Below are 21,381 nucleotides of genomic sequence, written 5' to 3' on the forward strand. Positions count from 1 at the left end.
AATAGGTGGTATTAAATGTGACTCTGAATGAAATTATAGATTATTTTTCGGAAGCAAGTGAAGAGGATGATCAGTAAGTAGTATTAAGTGATAATGAAGAAGAGTGTGTAGATACAAGTTCCCAGATCTCAGATTATGTAATTTTTGAAACTAAGGATGGAATTAACTAGCAGATTCAAACACAACCGATAGGACAGATGCGATCCTGCGACATAATAAAAAGCAAAGTACACAAAATACGTCAAAGTTTAGATAATCCTGTTGATTCCTTTTGTCTGTTTGTGGACGAAAACACTGTGAACGTGTGATGTCAGCTAGTATAATTCAGCCAGAGAAAAACAGGATTCGATCGTATGTCATTTATTTCGGATTTACATATACAAATAAAAAGTAATTATCGTTAAGTACCTACTAAATACAATGTTCGAATACAAAGACGTACTGTTTATTTATTTCGATAGATGGGTGTGACGATACCAAAATACGGCGATCGAGGAATTGAAGTCGTACTCGTATCTCAACGCAGTGCGAGTACTTGGACAGGGATAAGGTTGTCTACCTAGTTCAACACACCAGATAGAAAGATCACGCCAAAATCGTTCAACGCACCAGATTGACGCAGTCAGAGGAAGGAATGTCAATCTCGCTCAACGCGCCAGATCGACTGGATTTGGAAGGACACGTTCAACGCACCTGTCCCCAAGGTCAGATATTCTCAACTCAACGCGTCGAAAAATGGTTAGCTGTCTTTCAGTTTCGACTTTTATATTATTCGAGACGGAACAAAAACATGTTTTGTTTAACACATAGGCGTACTCTAGACGATAAAATATATTATCGTCACAAACGAAATAGTAAAGTGTACAAATTATATAGAAGCCGACAAAGTCCTGGGATAGAGAACTGGCAATATTGCGAATACAAAGCTATATGCCTTTATTGGACCACTATTAACTGCAAGACAATTGAGTGCCAACATTTATAACGTAGATATACTATGGAGTAAGTTTTATGGACCTACTATATTTAAAGCTACCATGGATTTAAAACGATTCAAAAAATTGCTAAGATTTGTTCGATTTGACGATAAGGACACGAGGTCCGAACGAAGAAGGAACGACAAATTAGCAGCAATACGCGATATGTGGAATCAAGTAAACCGAACTTTTCAGAAATACTATTTACCAGAAAACAAGGTAACGGTAGATGAGTAACTTGTTCCGTATCGAGGTAGGTGTCCCTACAAGCAGTATATGCCTTCAAATATGGTGGGCCTGTGACTCGGAAACATATTACGCTTTAGGTGAAATACCATATACAGGAAAAAACGGAAATACAGTAGCCAAAGGTCTTGAATCTCAAGTTGTAAAGCAACTCGTTGAGCCTTATTATAATTCTAGGAGGAATGTGACCTCCTATAACTATTTCACTGATCTTGCAAACTCTTGTGGGCAAAATGAATTTGATTTGTTCCTCGGGAATTTTTACCAAACAAGAACTGTTTAGAGAAATCTTTAATTTTCGAATTCACTCCACAAGAAACTCTTGTTTCTTACATTCCGAAAAATCAAAGATGGGTCCTAGTCCTGTCTAGCATGCATCACAATCCCTTCTGTGCAGATGATGTTGACAAAACACCAGCTATGATACTCTATTATCATCATCATATAACGGGGGTCCTACGGCGATTGCCGCTTCCCGCATTTCAGCCTCCATCATTTCCTATCTCTCCAATCTCCCTCTTCTAAGCCTCTAGATTGCATTGATTTTGTAATTTCTCTTCTCCAGGAATTTGGTGGTCTTCCCCTTTTCCTTCTTTCTGGCGGAACATGCATTAAGGCTTTCTTTGGCCATCGCTCCTCCTCCATTCTCATCACGTGACCATACCATTGTAATTGCCTTCCTTGTATTCTATCTGAAAGAGTATCTCTAATTCCTGTACGGTTTCGTATTTCCTCATTCCTGATTCTTTCCATTCTCGATACTCGACATGACCTTCTAAGATAATCCATTTCCACAACGTCTACTTTATCTCGTTCATTCTTTGTCATCGTCCAACATTCGGCACCATATGTGGTAATTGGTTCTACAATTGCTCTGTATACGCGAAGTTTGGTATGCATCTTTATTTTATTAGACCACAGTAATGAATTCAGTATTAGGATGCATTTTTTCCCTTGGGTTATTCGGTTTTGTACATCTATCTTAACTCTGCCATCTGCTGATATGATGCTTCCTAGATATTTATACTGGTTGCAGCCTTTTATGACTGCGTTTTCAAGCCTCAGATCTGTGGTATTTCCTCCCAATTTTAAATATTCTGTTTTGCTTATGTTTACAGTAAGCCCCCATTTGGCATATTCCTCAAATAATTTTCGATTCATATAATTTATATCTTCCTCATCGGTTGCAACCACCACCTGATCATCTGCAAACAACAATGTATACAGAGTTTCTTGTCCCACTTCGATGCCCATAAATCTACATTTATTTCTCCAATTCCTCAATGCTTCTTGGACGTATATTTTAAAGAGTGTCGGTGACAAACAGCATCCTTGCTTTAGGCCTTTACTCTATTATAATAGTACAAAATGTGGTGTCGATACGCTAGACCAAATGGTTTATAAATATATGTGCAAAAGACGAACTAACCGTTTTGCCTAGTGCATTTTTTATGAATATTTTAGACGTAGCTGGGATAGCCTTATTTATTACTTGGACAAATTTACATCCAAAATGGAACGAAAACAAAAATAAAAAGCGAAGATTGTTTCTTAGAACGACAGCAGAACAACTAGTGTTGCCTCAAATTTTGAGAAGAGAATCAGGGGGACTACAATTGGAACCAAAAACAGTGTATTGAAAAATGCTTACAGGAAGTTGAACCACACAATATAAAGAAAAAACTCGAAAAAACTTCAGTCTTAATAAGGAAGTGACATGTGCCCAAAAAAAAAGAACAGGAAACAAAAACAAATTGTGTGAAATATGCAGTAGAAATGTGCGTAACGATCATTGTATAATTAAAAAGTATGTAAGTATTGCAATAAAGAAAACTTAATGACTAATCTATGGTTTTTTATTTTTATCTAACCTTGTTTTTAACCTAGTAATTAATCTAACCTAATAACTAACTGAAGAAATAGAGCAATTGCAGGCAAAACATAATATTTTTAATGTACATAAAAAAGTGAAAGAACTTGAAGGTACACAAAAACGTAAGCAGCCAAATACCCTGTATAATGTCAACAGAAACATAATAACAGAACTAGAAGAACAGTTGAAGACATGGAAAAACTATATTGAAGAACTCTTTGCAGATGATAGACAACAATCTGAGCTAAGTAACATACAAGGAGACGAAGGTCCAGAAATAACGGAAGAAGAAGTAATGTACGCACTAAAAAGAATGAAAAATGGTATAGCCCCAGGTCCAGATGAAATACCAACGGAAATCCTTAAACTAATAGAAAAAGACTCGATTCACATTTTAGTTAAACTTTTCAGTAGCATTTATACATCAGGAAAAATACCACAACAATGGCTTTTATCCACCTTTGTTACTATACCAAAAAAGATAAATGCCAAACAATGCAGTGATTACCGTACAATCAGTCTGATGAGCCATGTACTGAAAATATTTCTGAAAATTATACACTCTAGAGTACACAGAAAACTGGAAATGGACATCAATAATACCCAGTTTGGATTCCGAAATGGACTTGGAACAAGAGAGGCGTTGTTTGCACTGAACGTTATGTCTCAAAGATGTCTTGACATAAATCAAGATGTATTCATGTGTTTCATAGATTACAACAAGGCCTTTGATAAAGTGCGGCATGATCACCTAATCAGACTCCTGACAGAAAAGAATTTAGATAAACGAGACATCCGACTAATAGCAAATATGTACTACAATCAGAAAGCAGTAGTGAGAGTAGAGAATAATACCACTGAAGAAATTGAAATAAAGCGAGGTGTGAGACAAGGGTGTATACTGTCACCAACCCTGTTTAATCTCTATTCCGAAGACGTAATGAATAGAACACTCTCTGAGCAATCCGTAGGTATTAAAATAAATGGTGTTAGATTAAACAATCTGAGATTTGCCGACGACACCGTTCTGATCGCAGAAACACTTGAAGAGCTACAGACATTGGTGAATAAGATAGCAGACTGCAGCGAAGAATATGGACTATCTTTGAACATAAAGAAAACTAAATTTATGGTAATATCGAAATCAACACAAAATGTCCAAAATTTATATTTACACAATGAAATTATCGATCGAGTTAGCAAATACAAATATTTAGGCACTTTTATAAATCAAGACAACAATAGCTCAGCAGAAATCAAAATAAGAATAGAAAAAGCCAGATTCATATTCACTAAAATGAAGAGAATGTTCTGCGGAAGAGATTTGAGCCTTGAAATGAAACTTCGCCTGATGAGATGTTACGTACTTTCTGTGCTGTTCTACGGAATGGAGTCATAGACGTTGAAAAAGATTGATACCAAAAAATAAGAAGCATTTGAACTGTGGATGTATCGCAGAATCCTGAGAATATCATGGACCGAGAGAGTCACAAATGTCGAGGTCTTGAGAAGAATGAATAAAGAAAAGGAAGTCATATTTACGATCAAAAAACGAAAACTACAATACTTGGGACACATTACAAGAGGCGAAAGATATGAACTGCTTCGAATAATTATGCAAGGGAAAATAGCAGGAAAAAGGTCCATAGCAAGAAGACGAAACTCCTGGCTAAAGAATCTACGGGAATGGTATAGCTGTAGCAACAACGAATTGTTTCGGTCAGCAGTTTCGAAAATACGTATAGCCCTGATGATCGCCAACCTTCGGAACGAAGATGGCACTTGAAGAAGAATAACTAACTACCTAACTAAAAAAAACTGTTTTTTTACCTTAATGGTTAATTTTTCATATCAATGTGCTATTTAAGTTGGGAATAAGCCAATCTTGTGACTAAGTCCCAACTTAAATAGTAAATTGATAGGACAAATTATTAATTTGTAAAAGTACAATAATAATATTTATCTGACTTATGTGTTTAATTCATTTTGTAAAGATTGTTTTTATTGGTAGTTTATACATTCTCTCATAAGAGTAACAACACTGTAATCTTTTTTCAAGGTGTGAGTAAGCATAAACCCTTCGGAAGCCGAAGCCTATTTAATAAAGCCAAAAGTAACCAAGATTGGGATGCCTACAGGTATAAGCTAACGCTATACAATAAAGAAATTCGGAAAGCCAAAAGGAATTCATGGAGAGAGTTTTACGAGGAGATTACAGATATCCCGGCATGTTCTCGAATCCATAAAGTCCTGGCAAAGGATGGTGCTACAATCAAAGAAGTAGGTTTCTTAAAGAAAGCTAATGACAAATTTACGGACACCAAAGAGGAAAGTCTTAGAGAACTAATGAACACGCACTTTCCGGGCTCAACAATTCTGGATGATGCAGATAGGCAAATCAACATAGACCAAAGGCTCACTAGACCAAGGTCTACAGATTGGGAAATAGCCACAGCAATCACAAAACCAAACAGAATTAGATGGGCTATAAATAAGTTTCGGCCATATAAGTCTCCAGGGACAGATGGCATATATCCAATACTGTTGCATATGGGATTAGAGGTATTGATACCACACCTATGCAAGCTCCTCAAAGCCAGTTTAGCATGGGGGGTCATACCGGAAATATGGCAAAAGGTCAAAGTCATATACTTACCTAAGGTAGGTAAAGTATCAGACCTAACTACGGTAACCTGGTAAATCTACGGACTCTGCGTTGGATGATCTAAATAGGCTTATCTCAAAGTCAATGAAAGACAAAGATATAGCAATGACCGCTTTTTTAGATATAGAAGGGGCATTTAATAATGTCTTTGATAGGAGCTATGAGTAGACGAGGCGCACCTGCAATAATATGCAGATGGATAAGGGCATCCCTGGAGAATAGGACAGTAATGTCCACTCTGGGTAAAGCAACCATCAAAGCAAAATTAGGTGGAGACTGTCCACAAGGAGGAGTTCTGTCCCCTCTACTTTGGGCAACCTTGGTAGATGATCTCCTCAGAAATCTGTCCACAGAAGGCTTTTATTGTCTAGGATATGTTGACGATATAGCAATCGTTGTCAGGGGCAGGTTTACTCAGGTAGTGTCTGAGAGAATGCAAGCAGCCCTAAATATAGTTGACGACTGGTGTAAACAAGAGAGACTGATAGTCAATGCTCAGAAAACACAAATTGTCACTTCACCAAAAAAACAGCACTACAATGCCTAAAACCACCGGTACTGGGAAGAACAGAGATTTCATTTGCCAAAGAAACAAAATACCTTGGGGTATATTTTGATCATAGGCTTACATGGAATACTCACATTCTAAAAACCACACAGAAAGGTATTATGTCCTTGGGCAGATGTAGAAGAATGTGCGGTAAGAATTGGGAACTTAACCCCAAAATGACTCTATGGTTATATACAAGGGTTATTAGACCCATGATAACCTATGGCTCGGTGACGTGGTGGACAAATACGCAGCAAGTGGGAGCAATAAGGCTGCTAGGTAATACACAAGGGCTAGCATGCTTGTGTATTACGGGGGCCTTAAAAACAACTCCTACTGCATCGCTGGTAGTCCTGTTGAATCTACCACCACTTCATATCTTTATACAGGGCGAAGCCAGATCCGTGATGCACAGATTAATCCATAGTCAGCGACATATAAGCCAGATGCATGGTACTGACAACAGAAAGCTAATTGAGGAGCTAACTATACGGTAAACATACGGGGGCAACAGTTACGAGATATAGCTTTAACAATAAGTTCACAATTAAGAAACCAGGCAGGGAAGACTCGCATAAAGGTGTACCCATACAAGCTGCTGCTACCTGGTACACGGATGGCTTAAAAACATCGGAGGGGGTAGGAGCCGGCATAGTAGGGACAAATCAAGGGATAGATTTCCCGGTAAGTTTATCTAAGGATGTGACAGTTTTTCAGGCGGAAATAACTGCAATCCATCACTGCGTGGAAGAAATAGAAAGGCAGGGAAGAACGTTCTGTTCATACAACATAAACCCTTCTTTTCAAATAAAATGGCCTAGCAGATTTACAAAAGTTTTTATTTATTTATTAATTAAGTCTTTATTTGGCTCCAAATGTTTATTGATTGTGAATAAATATCTTTTCTACAAAAGTTTTCTTGCAATTTATTATTTTGTGCAAATCCTTCAGGTAGATTGCACCCTCTAGGTATACCGCATACTATAATAGCACCTTTTTTTATATAGAAAATTTAATTTTAACTTTAATACGAAATCAAAAAAGAATATAAGAGATATATGGGTAAATCTAAATAGTACATTCAATAACAGTGGTGTGCCTAACGGAACCGAGTTGGCCGGTTACGTAAGTAAAATGTGTTAAAATTAATAAGGTTAAGGGTTAAAATCGTATTTTTGCTTGTCTTTGACAGAGCTTTAATAATTATTGGGGGAATTTGATATTAAATTTCCCAACTTAGCGGACCGTTTAAGTCAAAGTCAAAGTTTTTATTCTAATGAAAAATATGCGCAAAATATTTGAAATATACTGTAAGTTGCTCTATGTCTTATGAAGAGATCGTCCTTTGATCTACCAAAGCTAAGGTAACGTAGTAATCGTTGATATTCTTATAAGTGTATAAAAATTATTTTAATATCCTATGATTTCCCCGCTTTTTTGTGTATGTATAAGTTTATTGTGTTTACGCTACAATAATTTTAATAGTTTACAAATTTTCCAAAGTCAATTAAATTTTCCACTATTACAGTTTATTGTTTAATGCATTTGCGTGTTATTAAAAGTATTATTTTTGAATTGTTTTAAGTACTCTACAGATAATTCTATAGAGACTGTTAAATAAAGAGTTGCAAAGCCTACTGTGTCCTGACCCTATTGTGCTCTTGTGTTGATAGCGACAACAAAGACAGAATTTAAAAATACCGGCGAAATACAGAACAAATACAAAAAACAATTGACGAATATAACATCTGAAACCTTGAATTCGCTTGTGAATATTCTTATGATATTTTTTTAATAATAGTCCAGTCCTCCGAGACGAAAATGCAACTGAACCTCTAAAAATTAACAAACAAGCTAAATTTTGCTAAGAATGTCTATTTTCAGATCACAAAAAATATCCAAAAAAGTTTTCCACTCCTAAGTGAGGGGGGGGCTATACATGTCGATTTTCTAGCCTGACCAAAACATACTATCGTCATAAACATGATTTTTGTAATTAAACTGAAGCTATTTTTAAAGGAAGTTATTCATATAGCTCTGACTTTTCAGTTTCACCCCTTGCTCTTTTACCCAGACAAGTATTTTATTTCTAAATTTTTCAAAAATTACATTTTCAGGGCATTCCTCTATAATATTTGTAAAAAATCTAATGTTTTACTTTATGTTAGAATTACTTAAAATGACATAGTTTCCGTCAACTAAAATAATGATTTTAAAGGCTTCTATACTGGCGTTAGAATATTTTTTTCCTCTACAGTAAAATTATGGGTGTATATTGGCTGTATATTGTCGCCTTTACTTTTTAACTTATATTCGGAGGAAATATTTATAGAAGCCTTAATGGAGACAACCGAAGGTATTATTGTGAATGGAGTAACCGTCAACAATATTAGATATACTTTGATCAGATAAAAGGCATATATCGAGCACGGTTTAATTTAATCTTGCCCAAGTACTTTCGATCCCTAGATCATCTTCAGGGGCATTTCGTCAATTGCGGCCTATCCGACAAGAACAAAATGTCATAAACATATAAATATACATCACACTACACTACAAAAGGACAAACAAACACTTTAAAATTATTTAAGAAAGGCTACATTACTTGCAGAAGCCGGAGACAGAATGGATAGATTCAACATTTTGTTCTTGTCGGATAGGCCGCAATTGACGAAATGCCCCTGAAGATGATCTAGGGATCGAAAGTTCTTGGGCAAGATTAAATTAAACTGTGCTCGATATATGCCTTTTATCTGATCTAATATTAGATATGCCGACGATACCTTAGTGCTTGCTAATTGTGGAGAAAACCTTCAAAATCTAATGAACAAAATAAAACAGACTTGTGATCAGTATGGATTAAAACTCACCGTTAAGAAAACTAAATATATGATAGTTAGCAAACAAAATTATATACAGGATGACGGTATAAAAGTCGGAGATGCCACACTGGACGGAGTAGAGAAACTCGTGTATCTCGGCAGTAATATCAATTAGAGCTGGGATCCAACCGCAGAAATTAAAAGCCGAATAGAACAAGCCCGAGCTGCCTTTGTAACAATGAGAAACGTACTTTGCAGTCACGATCTTAGCATTGACCTTAGAGTTCGAATGACATCTTGCCACATCTTTCCTGTCCTGCTGTATGGAGTGAAAGCGTGGACTCTAACTGAGGCTATCCTTAGACGCTTGACAGCCTTTGAGATGTGGGTATACAGGCGACTACTAAAAATAAGCTGGGTCGACAGAGTTAGAAATGAGGAGTTCCTTAGACGGCTGAACCAAACAACACAACTGGTCAATATAATAAAGAAACGCAAGCTGGAATAGTTCGGTCACATTATGAGACTACCTGAAAAATATGATCTTTTACATCTGATCATTCAGGGAAAGATCCAAGGTAATCGTGGTCCTGATAGAAGAACATCATGGCTGAAAAATCTAAGGCAATGGTATGGAAAATCAACTACATCGTTATTTAGAGCTGCTGTCAATAAAGTCACGATAGCGAATATGGTAGATAACATGATATCCCGATCGATAACGCTCATGGAACTAGAAGAAGTAAAATTTTGAGGCAAGCGTCACGAAACTAGCGCCACGAGAAGGCGTCGTCACGGGTAGGGCCATAGAATAGCGGTTCTTTACATCGATTCACTACTCTAGATCAATTCGTTCCTAGTCATCATATAGTCTCTGTCAATAGAAGATTCAATTATATGATGATTCACAATTATTCGTTCGACTCCCTAAAATAATCTGTGTAATGCCAAGATCAAAAAACAACAATCTATCCAGTCTCCCACACTGTGACGTCGCTACCTAAAGGTTAAGTTTATTTGCAGCACTTTTTCGATATTTAAGATTATTTTTCCTTAATTCCAACGATATCGTACTCTTAGAAGATCTATATTGACCAGCCAAACTCTCCTCGTTGATATATTTAACTGGTTTTTTGCTCTTCTCATCAATCTTTCTGACCTATGTGCAGTAAATGCACGTAATGTTTCACTTCAATAGGTTAGAAATAGTTTTCCCAGCTGATACTTCGCTATTTATAAATGGTTTTGCGTGAAATCTCTAAATACCTAATTCTCAATTTATATGACAAGAGAAAACTTAAAATTATTTTGTCTTTGTTAAAACTTAGTGAATGAATTTTGTGCCAAAATTACGTTACAAATAAAGACATACGTTATAGCTGTATTATGACAGCTTAAAATCGGGAGACATGTAGGAGCTTGAAGGAGACTTATGTTCAACAGTAGACAGTAATGGCTACATAATGAATTGTACATTGTATACTTAAAGTCAGCAGTGATAGTAAAAGCAGAATGCACAATATCTAGAAATTATATAATTTTCTGTATGTAGTGTAAATTTAATATTTATATTTGGGTGAATTTAATAAATTTCATATTTAATTCCTTTTTCTACAGAATACAGTCCTCCTTATCCTCCAGATATGCTACATAGGATGCTTTTTTCTAATATTGTTAATATAAATAACTTAACACCATTTTTTGCTAAATCTCAAAACATTGTATCTAACAATCAGAACATCTATTACCATTCACTACCTTTTATACCATCATTAACACCTAAATTAATACAAACACTAAAGGTTATTGACAATATAAAAATAGCAACAAAGAACATCAAAACTATTTCATCTTTATATTCCAAAACTAAATATCCTATAGACAAATTTGAAAAAACGAATGTAGTATACAGCATTAGTTGTACTCAGTGTGAATCTGACTATGTTGGTGAGACCGGAAGAAATCTTTCAAATCGCATTATTTCTCACATAAGTGATTGCAGAATTAAAAAACCATCTTGTGCTTTGGCAGCGCATGTAATCGATAAAGACCATATTATGGATTTTGATAACATTAAAATTTTATGTAGTGAAAGTAATAAATTCAAAAGGACTTTTTTAGAAATGGTTTGTATTAGCAAAAGTGATAATAGTTTAAACAAAAGATCAGAAATTCAAAACCTAAGCAAAATTTATAATTATATTATTTCTTTATAATTTATATAAAAAACTTGAAAAATATCACATTTTTATTTAATTTTCCATATATCTGTTACATTTTTTCAGACATCTATCAATGGTGAATAAATCTTCTTCTTTTTTGTTACTAAACAAAAAAGAATTTTTAAACAAAATTTTATTTTTGACAATATAATAATTGTCAAAGCTAAACATTTTAAGTTGGCATTTATGACATTGAGGCTTATTTGTAATTGGTTGCTACTTTAAACTATTTATAAATTCAATTATTTTTTTTGTTAAGAAAATGTTTTCAAAATTATTAAAATTTCAGGGAAGAATTTATTAGATAAGGGCATTTTAGTATTAATTCTTTTTGACATGTATTTGCAGCAATTTTTATTAACGAAACTAATTTTATTTGGTGAGTTAACAAAAAAATGTTATTCTTTATAGTTCAACTTTGTAAGATATTTTGTCTTTTTTAGCAGCTCTTGATAAGAATTGTAAACACAATTGAGATATTAAATAGTTAACCAATAGCCCCTTTTATTGACTCCAACCCATTAAAAACATTTATATATATATATATATATATATATATATATATATATATATATATATATTATGTGTTTAATTTATATATATGTCACAGGTTCTTAAACTTTATCTTTTAAAATCAAATAACAGGAAAAGTGATAGATTAAAACCAGTAAAATAATATATCCGGTCTCAACTAATATTACTTAACAAATTAATACTAGAACATATCTTAGATTAGCTACGTACTACAGGAATCACGGGTGTAACATAGGAATAAAAATGGGATCTAACATACCAAACCTATGTGGCAATATTAATTTTAAAAATTCGGTATACCTATACGAAAAAACGATTTGTATGTTTGATTTTATTAAGATTCTGAAATTGTTTGCTTGTGGCAAATTTGGAGTTAAATATTTTGTATAATAGGAATAGTAATAATAATAATATCACTTTTAAACTTACGTAAATAGATTTTAAGCTTTGTTTAGTTGCTAAATTGGTAAAATCGAATTAAATGTTTTATTTATATGGAATTTTTTTTAAACGGCAGATATCGAGCACATTTGTTTTAATAAATCATGTTTAAATGCTTGTGGAATTTAACGGAAATGGTAAAGTGAAATCTGACATATATGACAAATAAGATGGATAGTCACTATTAAAGTGAACTAAAACTCTATGGGATACTGAACATTCACCACAAGTAGTACAACCGACCAGTAATATAGAAGAAGCCAACAAATGAAATATGACATTATATTAATTACTAGATGTAGACTGTTTAATCCAGATCTCACACTCAAACCTGTTAAAAATAACTGAGGTGCTAGCTTCGGGGTAAATATAGTGGATACAGAGTGTGACTACAAAAACTAGACTGGAACAATCTGCTAGAGAGTGGTTATTTGCCTACATGAAAAAGGATCTACCAAGCACTACTAATAACACAGAAAAGAAAAAATTGAAATGCTTAGAAATAAAGATTAAAGCTGAAAACAAAGGTTCAAACTGAAGTATTATACCACTGGTTCAGTCAAACGTACAGTCAATGGGTAAACTACAAAATTGGAAAATGTCAAAGCCAAACTCATATATGGAATTCAGCCACAATAAACCGTAGTTAAAATTACATCAAAAATATATCAAAGTTATAGATAACTCCAGGTAAAATGGATGTAGGCTCGACGAAAATTTGCAATTATTAGTCGCTCTTAGCAAAGACGTGAAAAGCGACTAATATTTGCTAGTTTTCGACAGGCCATTGGACAGAAAATAATTCGTTTAATTGTTTAGTTTTTCACCATCAAAGCAGGTGGTACCTCTGTACTCGAACCATTAAAAGTGGGAAGATTTTGGAGACATAAGTTGGACTTTTTGGTTTAAATCGGAATCTCGGAGCCGAGGAGCTGGGAGAGAACTCTGAGGCACATAATTCTTTAGTTTCCTTGGTGATGGTGCTGATTATATTCTGGACGAGTCGTTCTAGAAACTGAAATGTCGCTGATAGTAGAGCCTATATTTTTTAGGTTTCTTATCATTTCGCTTCTCCGGTTATAATATGGGACCTTTTAAGTGTTTAAGTTCTCATGGTATCATATCGCACTTTATGATATCTGTGAAAAAGCGAAAAGCGAGCTATCAATTCTTTTGCATATTCGCCGCTAGATCTTAAAAATTCGGGGTTCATATTATAAAAATTTAAGGCTATACCTAGTTATACATATTTAAGATCTAATGTGATTTCTTTGTATGTGTATTTAACTTCCGTATATTTGTGTTTAAGAGCAGTAAGGTCATGTTGATTTTACGTGGCCTGTATTTTGTTGCTCTGTTTGGTTGCTATTTGTTAATCAATACTTTCAAAAAAGAATTGGTACAGTTCTTTGCTGTTGCGGAACCAACCAAGAAGGTATTTCTTTTGAAAACAATTTATTTAAAATCCTTTATAAAGGGTATATAATTAAAACACCCAATCGGGCTACATCACAAAACGTTTTTGGAATCTATATTCCATCATCAGTGTGTCTAGGTTTACATACATGTTTTGAGCCACTAAATGTTTGGGTAAAAACCCTTTAAATGTTATCAATTTAAATTTAGGTTACGTTATTCAATCTTATATGTTATGATGTTAAAGTTATAAGTGGAATATTTAGTGGCTCAAAACATGTACACCTAGACACACTGATGATGGAATATAGATTCCGAAAACGTTTTGTGATGTAGGTCGATTATGTGTTTTAATTATATACCTTTTATAAAGGATTTTAAATAAATTTTTTGTGATACATGGTATACAGTCAGCTACAGGAACTTAGTTAATTGTGGATTTCTTTTCAGTACTGTGGATCTGTATGATAGATTTGGTTTCTGTACACACAAGCACAAGGAAGTGGAATATTTGAGCTCTTAATTCATTAATCTGCTTTCCTAATTTTTATTTTTTGTTAGGTACATTTTACGTTTTTAGGTTCTTAATTAGGTAGTATTTTTTATGTTTAAGTTTGGAAGAATTTTATTGTTTTTTTTTTATTTAAAAGTACAAACGATTCTTCTTCTGATTTTTTTTCTTCTTTCTTGTCTTATTGTTATAAGTCCATAAAATTTGTAAAATTTGCAGTGACAATAAAGCATATTACGTATTTACTTACTTATATATTTGTATTGCTATTAAGGCTAAATATAACCAAAAAATTACTTTTAGAGCTTTATAATAAATATACTCTAGAGATGGGATTGCAATAAATCTTAATTCCTATGGTCAACAAAACAATGCCGTTTTCTATATAATAGGGTAATGCAATCTCAAAAAATGTTTAATAAAAAAATTAATTAAAGTACATAATATTATATTAATATGTTACGGCACTGTTCCGGTTTAATATCCCGAAAAAAATTTACGTTGCACATTTTTATTAATAGATTAATTCAGTTTTACGAAGGCCTCAACATGAGTCGTTTAATCATAAGGTGCATTTTGGCACTTTTATTAGTTCAAGTAATTTCAGCTTACAGAAAATTATCAGATGCTTATAATGAGAAACGAAGCGCTGATGATAATGACTGGCAAAATAATGTTCAAGATTACCAAAGAACCAAAAGACTAGTAGGATTTAAAGAAGGCACGATACAAAAAAGAAGCGATGATGGCTTCAACCTTTGGTTATCGAGAGCAAACGAGGAAGAAAGAGAAAGAGGTGGAAATCATGATGACGTAAGAAAAAGAAGCGACGATGACTTTAACCTTTGGCTATCAAGGGCACAAGAGGAGGAAAGAGAGAGAGATGGGAACCACGACGAAGTAAGAAAAAGAAGCGATGATGACTTTAATCTTTGGCTATCAAGAGCAAATGAGGAAGAAAGAGAAAGGGGTGGTAACCACGATGATGTAAAGAAAAGAAGCGATGATGACTTCAACCTTTGGTTATCGAGAGCAAACGAGGAAGAAAGAGAAAGAGGTGGAAACCATGATGACGTAAGAAAAAGAAGCGACGATGACTTTAACCTTTGGCTATCAAGGGCACAAGAGGAAGAAAGAGAGAGAGATGGTAACCACGATGATGTAAGAAAAAGAAGCGATGATGACTTTAATCTTTGGCTATCAAGAGCAAATGAGGAAGAAAGAGAAAGGGGTGGTAACCACGATGATGTAAGAAAAAGAAGCGACGATGATTTTAATCTTTGGCTGTCGATAGCAAAGGAGGAAGAAAGAGAGAGAGATGGTAACCACGATGATGTAAGAAAAAGAAGCGACGATGACTTTAACCTTTGGCTGTCGAGAGCAAAGGAGGAAGAAAGAGAGAGAGATGGTAACCATGATGATGTACGAAAACGAGGAGTAAAGTCAGACTATATTTATAATATGTATAGTGTGGATAAACGTTCCGTCTAGGTAGGCATTCAATAATATTCACATTATTAGTATTAAATAAAATGTAACGCGTATCTGACCAAACTTCTTCTTTTTTTTTTCGTTTTCTTTAAATAGTATATTTATTCAGTCTCAGCTTTTACAATAGTAATATCCAACTTTCATGTTATCTCGTAGTCTTTTCACTCTTTTTTATATAATTTTTGTTAAGTATTTAATTACATACTTTGTTTTCTGTTCTTGTTCATTATCAACTTTAATCGCGATGGGTAAAACGAGGTGATTTGCGCTTCTGTATTATCTGTAAGTAAATCACGAAAAACTTTTGTTCTCTAGAGTTCCACAAAATTTTTACAATTCATTATCATTACAGTTGTTTTACTATTCGTCTACACTTTATAGTATTTAACTAACTAACAAAATACGTTGAGGAGAGGAGAGCTGTTTGTCTTTGGTCATGTAAAATATATTTGTATTTTTTAATTTATTAATTGCCATAGATTTTAATAAAGGCAGCTTAACGCCTTTATTTTAGAAACGAAAATTTTTAAATTATTCACTAAATAAATGATTATGATCTAGAATGTAAAGTACGTACATAGAATCTATTTTTCTATTATTAAAATCTTTTTTGTGTTCTGATATACGTTTGTTAAAGTTCTACCAGTTTGACCGATGTAATTTTTGGGCAGTCGCCACATTTAAGTTTGTACATACTGTATAAGTGCTTTTTCTTCGGGCTCTTGTTGTTTTTAATATATTTGCTTAAGTTGTTGTTTGTTTTGAAAGTTGGTGTTATTCTTATCTGTTTAAGTGTTTATACAAGTTTTTAGCCTTCTGCGTAAAGTGGTTTTATGTCAGAGTGTTCCCATCGCAACAAGCTTGCTGTATAGGCTAGGTATATACTATCAATTGTTGGTACTACATTTTTTTCATATTCCTCGTAAAACAAATTCCGTAACATTTAGCAGTCACGATATTAAGACGTTTAGGTTTTTCAGAACCCAATCTTGTTTTTTTTTTCTTTTTAATACCACCCTTCACTTATGATACTGCCTTTACAACTACTTTCAGGCTCATTTTGCAGATTTTTATAAACGTTTATACACATTTTCTTGGATTGTCCATTCAAAATAAACTCTTTTCTACAGTTCCAGTCTCAGTGTGGTTGTTTTTTATATCACATAAATGATCGTCGACTTTTAGGTACACTTTCTCTACTACTACTTGAGTTCTCTTGCTTCCATGGATGAAAAGTTATAGGTGATTTTATCCATGGTCTAAACATTTTGGTACTTTTTGCTAATTATTGCAAATTTCATGAAGATGAAAAATTTTAGATGTTATCATTAGATTTGTGATATTATTATGGTCTAGAAGAATTTTTTCTAGAAGAAAATTTTCTGTGGGAGCAATACTAGGAAAAGAATTTTTACGCCAAATGAAATTTACTTTTTTGTGTAATTGAAAATTTTGTATTTTATTAATTAGTTCTATTGTGTTTTTTACGGCAAATTTGATTGAAAATTTATGACAGCTCCGTCATATAAAATTTCAAAAAAGTTTTTAGAGATTATTCTAGAAAATAATAAATTTTCATCTTAATGCACCCACCAAATACAATACAATGTGTTAATAAAATACAACTCTAAACTAACTTCAATTTATCTAAAAAATCTTTTTTCTAGTATTCCTACTACAGAAACTTCGATTCTATTAAGAAAATTTGGACCATAAAATTACAAATTCAATCATTACATCTGAAATTTTACATCGTCTTGTCCCAAATTGGACGTGTACAAACATATTGCTATAGAGCCCCCCATAAAATTATTAGACCCTCTGAAATATAATAAACTAATCACTGGCATCCTTTGGAGATCCGCAAACTCATCACCGCAGATAGGAAAACTCATCACCCGGATTTTTTTTTGTAAAGCGCTAGTTTCTGATGCAGAAGATTTTCTGTTACACTTTTTGTTTACTTGGTATTAAATTCAGAAATCGTTTAAAGCAATTTGCTTTAAAATTTAACTAACATATTTATATCGGGTGTCTCCCGGTAAATAGCCACATCAGACACATTTGGCAATCTGTTTTGAGATCTGAAAATTTGGCTGCATAGGTTTTTGATAGTAAACTTTTTAATGAATATATTTTTGAGCATATGATATTCCCGGTTATATCGGTATATATCCCGGTTATACCCAACTTCGGTATTTTATTTATTCAACATTTGAAATTGGTTTATTTTTTTAATTATCGCACCTTAGATGTTTGTAAGAATTTCGTGGTCTTTACCTGGCATGAGGTGAAGGCAGGCCAGTGATCAGTTTACAAATCTTTCCGGGTCTATTTTACAATCGCTAGTTTTATTGCGGTGATCAGTTTGTAGTATCTCCGAGTGCCATTATGATAATTGGTGATGAGTTTATGTGTGCCCTTAAAATTTGCATTAATCAATACTTTGAATTTAATAATAAAATATATACAAATAACCGTACTTTTTTTAATTGGGTTTGTATGACTACGAACCTTATGGTCCATTTGCCAATTTGCTTATTTTATATAATTACATAAATGTCTTATATAAACATAACATGTCTTATTAATTTTTATCACACCTTAACATTACCTTAACATTATACGTAACCTATATAGTTCTCATAATATTTAGTTCGATTTTTTTTCCATTACGATAAGACCATAACCCGATTCAATATCTCGGAGGTTATTTGCCTTAATTGTTATCTCTCCATATTTTTATCTCTATATTTTTTTATTATATATATATATATATATATATATATATATATATATTATTATATATATAAATTATATATTATAATTATATATATATATATATATATATAAAAAAATATATATTTTTTATTATATTAATATATATATATATATATATATATATATATATATATATATATATATATATATATATATATATAGAGTTAGAATATTAAAAAACTTTGCTAGTAACATAGTGGTGTTTTTTGTTACTATGTGCAAAAAAAGTTTTTTATAGGAATTGAAAATGTATGGTAGCTTCGAACTTGACACGTAAAGGCTTACCCAAGGTTAATCGAAAAACCCAATGCAACTACATTTAAAAGGAGGTAATTCTTTGAAATGTCGGCAATAACTAAATTTTTGATTTTTAGATAGTTAAAAGTGAGGTTCTGTTTAAGCCAGAACGCAAGCGCTGACAACTTCATTATAGTTGGTATGAATCTTTATGTCGTTAAGGTTCATTGGTAAAAAACGAATGAATTTAAATCCCAGTAAAGGGAAATATTATTTTGATTTTCTTTATTTAATTATATTATATTGTTCATGTATTATTGCATCTTATTGAGATGTATCTAAGAAAAGCAAGGGAATGTTATATATTTTTTTTGTGTTAATGAAAATTAATTATAAAGGTATGTTAGTTGTTAATGGATATATCAGTCAAGTTAGTTATCTGTGATATAGTATTGTTCTTGGTATCTGATTTAAGTAACAGGTGGTATATATCGCTTAGATTCTTGATGTCACTCTTAACATTAATGGAGAAATCGTTAAGAAAAATATAAGACATTTCAATGAACTCTCTTTTAGATTTATTGTTCTCACGGTGGAGAATTGTGGTGTTGGTGTAGTCCATGAGATGACCAGTGGAATGGACATGTTTGGCTAATGCACAACGGTCAGGGTGAAGTCGAGAATCACTTTTGTGTAGTGTAATACGTGATTTCAATAACTGAGATGTTTGACCGATGTAGGAATTGTTGCAAGAGAGACATGGAATGTTGTAGACAATATTACTAAGCCTATCTATGGGAGTCTTATCTTTTATCTTAGAATAAAGATTATTAATTGTTAGGGCTGATCTACAAGCTACATTAAGTTTAATGTTGTTATTATTATTGCCAAAGCTATTTTCAACACTTTTCAGAATCCTTGTTAACCCCGGAGTGATATCTCTGAAATATGGTAATGAAAAATATTTGTTTATAGGAGTATCAGAGACTGGGTTCCCACTTAAGACATCAGGATCAGCATTGTTAGTCGCGAAGGAAGGTGAAATATCTTCGTCATGGATAGTATTAAACAAAATCTTATTAACTAATGGTGTTGGATAAGCATTTGAAATAAAAAGTTTCTGTAGGATTTGTAGGTTTTTTGTATGAAATGAAGGATCTGATAGTTTTGTTACTCTATTTTTCATCTGTTTGATTAAGTTGACTTTGGTAGAATTATTATGGTATGAGTTGTAGTTAAGGTATCTACCAGAATGGGTCGGTTTTTGATACCAATCTATTTTGATGTTGTTGGTTTCCCTGATCATCCTTATGTCGAGAAAGGGGACGGACCAATTACCATCTTCCCTCTCTATAGTGAACTGGATGTAGGGGTCATAACCATTAAAAGTGTCTAATAGTTCATCTACCTTGTCATTGGGTATAGCCAAAATGATATCATCAACATATTTTTTAATAAATGGAATATTAAAGGATAGTAAAGGAATGACTGAGTCTAATACATAATCCATAACGTAAGTTGCAATGATAGGAGAAATCTTAGCTCCCATAGGGGTACCGAAAGTTTGTTGATAGAATTTATCATTAAATGAGAAGTAAGTGTTGTTAAAGAGAAATTCGACGATGCTGATGAATCTGTCGTAAGACATGGAACAACAACCTCTAATACGGTCCCAGTTGATCTCTATTGATGTCAAACATATTCAACAAATTCTCTTTGGCGAAAACGTTCGGCGAAACAATTGATACACATTAAGGTATTTCTTGCAGATTTCCCCAATATTTAAGAGTTTACTATATATATATATATATATATATATATATATATATATATATAGCTATGTTGATGAGTTTATGACTTAAGTGCTACTGTGTCATCTGCAAATGTGCCAATTGTTACGGTATTTGAGGTTGGTAGATCAGACGTATATAATAAATATAATAGAGGTCCCGGGACGCTTTTTTCATTTACTTTTGTTCTGAACTGTCGGTTTTCCAAATATGATCTAAGTGTTTTACAGAATGGTGATATTATGTATTTAATTTTATCAAGAGGTTCTCAAATTTTAATGTGTTTGAAAAATTTCAATTGTTTCTAAAATTTTTTTAAATATAAGTACTTTTTAACACAAGATGTTTTTCAGTTCACTGTAAGTTTTTATTTTGAATCATATTTTGTCCCAGTATCTGAGTGCCTGAGGTGTTTTACGCTTTTGCGGCATATTTATTTTATTTTTTGTACTATAATTTTTAATCTAAATTTATTTTTTTTTAGATCCTAATTTTCATAAATGGGAAGAACAAAATATCTACAAATACCTAGCAAATATGTTAGTTTTATATTTATGTTTATTAAATTAACCTAATATATTTGTTTTATTGCTAAAACTGTATTCATTACCCCTGTTTATCTGTGAAAATATCATCGATTTCACGAACTTTAAAAATGAGGTTGATCAACTGCTTCTATCTAATTAGACTTCTTCGGTCCATATTTGGACATAGCGCTGCTTTGAATGAATAATCGCACATTTAAAAAAACGTAATTTTTCAGGAGAGGCCGTCAAAAATTAAACAAAATATTTATTCTCATAACTTTTTATTAAATTGAGATCC

General features: G+C 32.9%; 1 protein-coding gene across 1 annotated transcript; it reads left to right on the top strand.

The window, feature by feature from the left end:
• Window positions 1-14,782: 14,782 nt before the first annotated feature.
• On the top strand, window positions 14,783-21,153 carry LOC140441214 (uncharacterized). The gene is made up of 2 exons (XM_072531797.1): window positions 14,783-15,748; window positions 21,041-21,153. Exon 1 carries the CDS (start codon window positions 14,807-14,809, stop codon window positions 15,746-15,748), a length of 942 nt encoding a protein of 313 aa, XP_072387898.1. The 5' UTR covers window positions 14,783-14,806; the 3' UTR covers window positions 21,041-21,153.
• The last annotated feature ends 228 nt before the right edge of the window (window positions 21,154-21,381 follow it).

This window comes from Diabrotica undecimpunctata, chromosome 5 (assembly GCF_040954645.1).
Source record: "Diabrotica undecimpunctata isolate CICGRU chromosome 5, icDiaUnde3, whole genome shotgun sequence".
Lineage (NCBI taxonomy): Eukaryota > Metazoa > Arthropoda > Insecta > Coleoptera > Chrysomelidae > Diabrotica > Diabrotica undecimpunctata.